Source organism: Dermacentor variabilis, chromosome 10, assembly GCF_050947875.1.
Source record: "Dermacentor variabilis isolate Ectoservices chromosome 10, ASM5094787v1, whole genome shotgun sequence".
Taxonomy (NCBI): domain Eukaryota; kingdom Metazoa; phylum Arthropoda; class Arachnida; order Ixodida; family Ixodidae; genus Dermacentor; species Dermacentor variabilis.
In genome coordinates, this window is record NC_134577.1 from 110,619,631 (window position 1) to 110,627,801 (window position 8,171).

Here is an 8,171-nt window from a genome sequence, read left to right on the forward strand (position 1 = left end):
GTTGAGCATACACTTGTCACAGAAGCAGTGATTCTGCCAGCAGGGTACACATACCATTTTGGACAACATTACTGTCTTCTTGTGGCACTTTCGACGTGGCCCACCATTTGACTGATGTGAAGCTCACTAAGGAAGTCCTCACCCCGTTTAATCAGTGTGTCCAAGTCCTCAGACCGAGCTTCTGCAAATTAGAGATCACGCAGAACACGCGGTTCTAGCATTCTTGGTTCCCCAAACATAGCGCTGTACCTTGGGTGGACCATGAAGACAGCTGGTGTAGCTCCAGCTTCAGTCGGAGCTAGTGGCAGGGCTTGTGGGAGGCACGTTGATGTGCTTTCAACACCTTGCTGCAGGTGAATCGAGTCCATCTTTCTCTTCCTCATCTTGGATGACGAGAAATCAGTCTCTTAGGCGCTTGAGCTGTGTGCCAGAGCAATTGGCTGGGAGCCAGGCATTTTTTCTTCCTGTGCATGTTCTCGTTTCTCTTAAGCGCACTGCTGTCTCTACAGCAAATAGCACAGCACCAATGTGCGAGCATGCTTCCCCTGCACCTGCCATGCAGGTGCAGTGCGCTGTTATGATTCTGCCATCTGTGTTTGCTAAGCACCACACTTTCAGGTCTGGCTCCCGAAGCCGCTGAGAATGGCTGACCTGAATAAAAATTGTTGCTTAGAATTAGTTTTCGAAAGTTTTGTTTGGTTAATGGCCCTATCGCGAAGCTTTATATTGGCGCATACAACTGTTGCGGCATCTAAACGTGCAACCTGAACTTTACTGTTGGCCACCTTAGAAAAGCTGCACCACATTTACATTAACTGCTCTGTGCACAAAGACTGAACAGAAATATCAGCTAGTGCGGCAGATCGGTTGCGTCTGAATGGAATCGTAGAATAAAAACGAGATATTTCGCTGTCGTCTACGCTTCCTGGTGCAGAAAAATGTGTTTTTATTCGCTGTTGCCTTACCTCGCCGAGTACGATGACGCGCTCCGACTGGAGCCGCATTCCTGCAATGTTCCGCACCCAGCCGCTGGTGAAGTAGTTGTGTGCACCCAGCGATTTATACACCTTCATCTGCTGCAAAGTGACGTAGCTGGTTGACAAAATCAGGTAATTGATTATGTCGACCTGCGTTGTAGCTGGCAGTAGCTCCACATCTACAGTCGCAACCGCGCCGACTCTCAGTGTGTAAGGGTCCACGCCGTAGCAGAGTTTGGTCTTCGTCTCGTATCGTGCCCGCGTAGCGCCGACAAGACCATCGTAGTCACAGGGCAAAACTCCGTACACTTTCCTCTTAGCACCACCACGTTTCAACCGTCGTATAGGCCTGTCACAGACGCGTTGTACTTCACAGACAAAGAGCAAGCGATCCAAACGTGGCACCGAGCAATGGCGGGCGGTCGGTGCAGACGACGGAGTTGACGTGACGTGAAAGTTATGTATACGTGGAGCAAAACGTGCCGCTGCGCCATCTATCGTGTACGTATGAAACCCACAGCGGACGCGCTCCTGAAGTGCTAGCCGGAGTGCTTCAGAAGTTCCGGAACACGTCACGCTATGACGTCACCGGCCTGTTGGAACGGGAAAGCGCCAACCGGTAGTAAGTTTACGAACAGCGGTCGTTGGGCACGTTTTCTCAGTTGGTTACCGTATTTACAGGATTGTAAGTCGACCACTTTTTTTAATCTGAAAGTCTGAAGTTGGGGGGTCGACTTACAATCGAAACCAAAACATGGCCCCGCCAAACAAGCGAGACCAACGGGAGCCACAACGTAGTTACAATTTCATGTTTGCTCTATGGCCCTACCCGTATCTTTTTGCTATCCCGCGTGTTTTTCGCTTTTCGGAAGGCTTTTCAACATTTTTGAGAGTTCTACAGTGCATGCAACACTGATGGGGGGCGGGTGTCGATAGTTGATGAAAGCGCCACTGTTCCCATTTGCGGCAGCACCCTCGGAACGGCAGTGCATGTGGGGAGTATCGGTAGTTCATGGAAGAGCAGACACCGCTCGCGGCTTTCTTTCTCTGTTGAAAGGCATTGGCATTGGTTTGACGCGTTCCACTTGACTGCCGGCTACGTGCTACTTCTATGCTTCCCCAGTCGTCATGAGTGCTCCAGGCCCACTAATCGTTCGGCACTCGTTCACAGCAGCGTTCAAGAGGGCTGCCATCCTTTACGTCGAAGAAACACATCACAAACGGGTGGTGCGAGAGTGGCGACTGCAGCGAAGCGAAATTTTTACCTGGTGTGACGGCAAGTGAGAAATTTCCCACGTGCCGAAGTCTGGACGCTTTCCGGAGCTGTAGGCTAAGCTTGTGGCGTACGTCGCTGAAATGCGTGATCGGTCCGTGCCAGTGAAGTGCGACATGGTCATGAAACAAACCCGCACCTTCGCCTTAATTTTAAAGGTCTTGCTCCTCCGTGAGTACAATGACGGTTACGAAAGTCTGGCGTACACAACAGATGTCGACTCGTGGCAGCTACTTTGCGATCAGAGAAGTGCTCCAAGCGACGTGACACTCAAGGACTTTGTCTTCAGCGACGCTTGCGCTGTGACAACTGAAGAGCTGGACGATGACGCAATAATTCAAAGCGTCGCGGATACAGAAATGCAACGACGACTCGGACGAAGAACTCCAGGCGGCAAGCAGCATAGCTACACCGAAGCAAGTCATGGACGCGCTGGATGTCTTACGTACGTTTGCGGGCGTGCACTCGCAAGAGCAAGCCTTAGCAGCCCTGTATACCCTACGAGAGCCTTATAACCCCGACGCTTATTAAAAAGCGGCAGATGGAGCTGACGGAGTTCTTCGCTTCCACCTGAGTTGCATAGAATTGCACTGCGGGAAGTTAAATAAAATATTCCAGCGTTCATGAATCAACGTCTTCATTGCTTTACTGAGCGCGCTATCGTCCGATGGCTGCGAGCGTTAAGCACTCTAATGGTAAGTGGTGGCCTCATGGATCCAACAAGTTAATACTACTTCCAATTTTCTTCGAAAGAATATTCAAGTTGATAGCTCTAGTATGCGCATTATTTTCTTTTCTTTGCGCCACGGGTTGCCATGTCTTCCTGACAGGAAATTTTTTTAGTGATGACAAATCATGATGATGATGGCACTAATGGCCACATCTAGTGGCAGCTATGAGCACTAGGCGCGGCGCTTGCTGCAGACCTGCTCTTCACCATACGAGTAAAGCAGAAAAATGCGTTCGTACCCGCTGGCTATCGGGCATCACGCTCTTGATTGTGCTATTAGTTCCGGGGTTTATTGGTTACTTTTGTAATTTTGCTGTCTTCAAGGTACCATACGCCAGGAATGTTCCAAGACCCTGCACCTTTATATAAACTGCTGAAATATACGAACCTCGACTTAACGAAACTACCGATTTAACGAAATTTTCGGCTGCAAATTGGACTTCGTTATATCGAGGTTCGAGTGTAGTACCTTTGTTTCTTCGGTTTGCGTGGCTCACTTTGCTCAGCACTATTGAAAACAATGCAGTGCGAACTTCCCAGCAAGCAGTTCAGCTCACTCTGCTTATATAGCCACTGTTTCATTCGGCTTGCATGGCGCTCTGATTAGTGCTGTTGAAAATAATGTACATAACATTTGAAGTGCCGTAAAATTCCGAACAAGCTCCCCCACCTGTGCAAGCCCCCCCCCCCCCCCTAACTTTACAGTCAATTTCAATTTGCGCACCGTTTCAGGAAAGCGCCCCCTCCCTCCGCCCGCGCCGCGCCTGAGCAACACCGGTCTGCCCTATCCAGTCCAACAATCTAATACAATTCAATCCTTCCTTTCAAGCCATTCGCACCATATATTGCATGTTCGTTAGCACGCGCCATTTGCCGTCTTGTTTTGGCGTTGTGAAGTTCGCGATGCCGATTCATTCGTACACAGTGACGAAGAAAGTTGAGGTCGTACAGTGGTATCGAGAAAACAGAAGAAACATGCACCAAACATCTCGACATATCGAGCTCATCCGCAGACGGATACAGGAATGGGACAGTAATTTCGAGAAGTTGCTTCAGCAAAACTACGAGAGAGCAAAACTTCGATGAAAGCTGAATAACGGTGCCCCAGTTTTCAGTGAATGCGTGGACGATGTGCTCTTCGAGTTCTTGGAGCGGGAAAAAACAACAGCACGTGCCGTTAGTTACCAGCTTCTCTCTGAAGAGGCTGTCAGAATAGCCAACAACATGCAGTTGGGAAACTTCGCAGCTTCCAGCCATTACATAAATCGATGGAAGCAGCGGTTCGGCAGGTCAATGCGCCGTTCTACGAACGAGAGCCAGAAGAAACCCGAAGAGTTTTCGGAGGCAGCAAGTGCCTTTCATCTGCCGCAAACTCCCTGCAACGGAGCAACGACTACACCTTGTACAACATAGTCAACATGGACAAGATCATGGTTCGAATCGACAACCCAGCCAACAGGACAAACAACGTGGTCGGCGAAAGCACCATACGAATCGCAAACACTGGATGTGCCCGAGGAGGCTTCGCAGCTTGCCTAGCCGCACGTGCCACCGGCCACAAGCTCCCGGCATTCATTATGTTTAATGAACAAACTGGGAAAAATTCCAGCCAGGGTCTTCGCGAGCCTTCGAATACCAGGCGAGAATGCTTTTTTTTTCTTTTTTCAATGTGGTCAGGAATCATACGATGTCGCTAAATTCGTTCTATCAAAACGCTAACTTTTTTTTTCCTTTCACTTGTAGCAAATGGCTTGATGACATCGGAAAAGATGCAGGAGTGGCCGTCAAGAATCTGGGGCCCAAACGTTGATGATGTGCGGCGTTTACTGGTACTGGACCAGGCGCCCATCCATAAAACGCAAGCTGCCAAGAATGCTTTTGAGGAGCGCAATACCGACGTGGTCTATGTGCCTGCGGGGTGCATGAACATCCTGCTCGTGCATCCGGCTGGCGTCTACTGGAACAAGCCTTTCAAATCTACCCTACAGCGTTTGTGGGAAGCATACATGCGTGAAGAAGAGAGGACGCCCAAAGGAAATCTGAAGAAGCAGTCGCGGCAGCATGCTCTCGATTTTGTTGCCGAGGCTGCTGTACCCGAGGAGACTGTGGCACGCTCCTTCAAGGGATGCAGCATTACTAACGCACTCGATGGCTCGGAGGACAGCGACCTGCATATCGGACTGGCAGATGTTGGAGCCGTGGCACCAGAAGACTGGGGTGGGCTTCAAGCAAAATGCTGTGAATGTTCTTTTGCAACTGACTCGGAGAAGTCTTTCGATGGTTTTGAAAGTGATTGACATAGCAATCATGAATCTTTCACTCAAAAAGTTCATGTTTCTAGAAGTAAAGACAATTTGAAATCGATGTGCACTGCGCTTTCCTTTTCTCGCGGGAAAATGACGCCGCCACCTTGAATTTCGGTGCCATTCCGTATTGCACCCCCCCCCCCCCACTTTGCCAGCGATTTCGACTTGCTGGGGGGGGGGGGGGGGCTTGCTGGGAATTTTACGCTAAGCTTGCTATGCTCACAAGGGGAGCATAACAGCTGCATAACAACATAAGTTGTTGAAAGACTTAGTGGATTGCTGAGTGGTTATCCATTGGATATCTTGAGGGCAGGTACGACCCGGTCTGCCAAATATTCGTAACTGAAATGCAGCTTAGGTTGTGCCTAAAATACTGATGATTTGCTTTTTTAAGCGGCTACAGCATGTCTACTTCTTCTCAAGAGAAAGATACCACCACGGTGTTGTGTACAAGCCATATCTTTGCAACAGTTGTTAGCCGTTAAGAAACGGCCACCGGTAAATGAAATACAATGTGCTTGTCTGTACAGTCATACTTGGCATAAAATCAAGACATGAACAAAATGGCCCTAGTGTTTTCATTTTATCCAAATCTTGTAGCCATCTCACTCAAGTTTATAAAGTCACCAGAGAGTATGAGAAGTCGGTTCCTATGAATAGTATGTTTTATTTAACCCCAGATCTATACAGATGTTGCTTCAGCATGTTGCCTATAAATTCCCTGGCCCTATTCTTTGTGACCACTTACACTTGAGATAATTTAAGCGGTGCCCCAGGGAAGTTTATTAACATACTTATGTTTCCTTTGTTTTTTCCTTGGACAAAATATAGGACCATTTCATTCCTGATGATTTTCAGAAACCAAGAGATGATGGTGAAAAAAGCTGAAGTGGAACGCAGCACAAAGTTTTTGTGCATCGGCCACAGAAATAATAGAAGAAAGCCACCGTTTCAAGAACTCCAATACTCAATGCAAGCAAGCACCGTCTCGCAGCCAGGTTGCCGCCAGCTGAGAGCTGATAACCTGGGAGATGCAGCTGCGGCACCGCAGCAAACAGGGAGCCACGGAGCACCTGAAGTCCCAGAAGAGGCTAAACGTAGCCAGGGAGCACTTCACGTTTTAGGAGGAACTGACAGCTCTACTGTGACTGGAGACTCACCAATCGAATGCTCCATAGCAGGAACAGGTAATTTTGTGTTATTATACAGTTAATCAATTATTTACATTATATTTGAAAACATTAATTGTGGACTGAAGTCCTCTGCGTTGTACTTATTAAGCCTTGACCAAGCAAAGTGATAATGAGTATTACCTAATGTAGAGTGCAGTCCATTGTTAAAGGGAACACTCGTACGTGCAGTCTTCACTTTACCGGCACTCTAGCTACAAGTGGCGACAAAAGCTATTGCATGTTTACCGACAGCGTGAACAAAAGAGATAGGAAAGTAAGTAAAGGATTACACGGGCACTATGGCGAACTGTTAAAGCATTCCGGCCGTCTTTTCATGCCCGAGAAAATTGTCCAGTGTTTGCCAGGCTGTGTAATCACGTGCAGGGGCCTCATGTTCATTAGTGTGCAGTGCTTGCAAGAACAGATACAGGTACAGATACAGGTAAATGGTACGGCGTCCCTTATTAAGGGACACCATACCATTTTTCTCTCTGATTGTTATACAGTAAGGCTGTAGAAAAGTGATTTACTGCAAGCCCACTGCAGCAAAATTTTGAATGCTTACCAATTACCAGCATGTATTACACCTATATAAACACTTGTACATCTTTTCATGCGAAGAATGCTGTGATAGAGGATGGCTTAAAAATTGAATTGATCAGTAGTCTGTTACGATTGTGTTTTTGAACGCTAGTTTTACCATCACCTTGCAACTTCTTTCTAAAACATACCTTTTGTGTTAATGATCCAACTTTAATAAAGGGCCACAAAGAGACTTTCAGAAAACCAAACCACTGTTAAGTGCTGGCAACTTCAAGAACAAACAAGACAACATTCCAGAACACAGTAAATGTTCGGGAAGTGACTACAAGTTTACGTTATTGACAACACAAAAATACTATAAAAAAGCCCATTCGTTGACATTTTTTACGCGCGTATAGAAAGCAAGCTTGTGTCTCATGTGAATGAAGAGCTGCTAACGAGCTATTACAACGTGGAGCATTGCGTTCAGAGAGCTTATCTGACAAATAAGAAAATTACAAGCACGCATTCGCAAATACATCAGTAGCCGCAACACGCTAAGTTGTCGGCATGTTGCAGCTACTGGCATTTTATCCCCGAGATGTGATGGGTCCCTTTAAAAAAACATGTAAAAATTGCGGCAGACACTTATTATAGATTGAACAGATCACCAGCCCAACAGTAAGCAATGTTTACGTCTGCTTGCTTGTGTACATTGAAAGGATGCAAATGAGCACCATGAGGACAACCTGAATACCAAATACACATTCCATTGCCTGTCAAGCTGCATTTTTCAGCGCAAGCACGACACCCAGGCCCGGTTTGCAAGTAAACTAAGTTTTAAGTGAATTCACTGAGCACAAGCAAGAATGTTTGCAGCTATACATAGCACTTGATGCAGGACTAAGCCCACGAAGCGATGCGAAAATTTCGCGAGCATCGAAATTATCACCGTACATTTTATGTAGTTTCAACATTTTCCGTGCAGTATGTTCATTACCGTCGATGTTAAAGGGTCACTTGAGATAGCCACTGGAAGAAACATACAAGAATATTCCAGTTTTGCCAAACTAAACGCGAAATTCGGCGGGGAAATCAGTCCATTACTCAATGCACGTTAGCACCACATCAGCGGTCTAGAAGGGCTATGGCCGCCACCACCCACTGTTGCCGGTATGATGCGTACTTTTG

At 47.2% G+C, this 8,171-nt stretch overlaps 1 protein-coding gene across 1 annotated transcript; it reads right to left on the reverse strand.

Moving 5' to 3' along the window:
- Positions 1 to 399: 399 nt before the first annotated feature.
- LOC142559372 (uncharacterized) lies at positions 400 to 3,190 on the reverse strand. Its single transcript, XM_075670978.1, has 3 exons — positions 3,177 to 3,190; positions 966 to 1,326; positions 400 to 651 (listed from the first exon to the last, which is right to left on the reverse strand). The coding sequence occupies exons 1-3, from the start codon at positions 3,188 to 3,190 to the stop codon at positions 400 to 402; spliced, it is 627 nt and encodes a 208-aa protein (XP_075527093.1).
- Between the last annotated feature and the right edge of the window lie 4,981 nt (positions 3,191 to 8,171).

Bases quoted from the DNA above. Each gene is read 5' to 3' on its own strand.
- LOC142559372 (XM_075670978.1), bottom strand. The intron at 652-965 runs GTAAGGCAACAG...ATTTTTATTCAG, and splicing joins GCGTCATCGTACTCGGCGAG to GTCAGCCATTCTCAGCGGCT.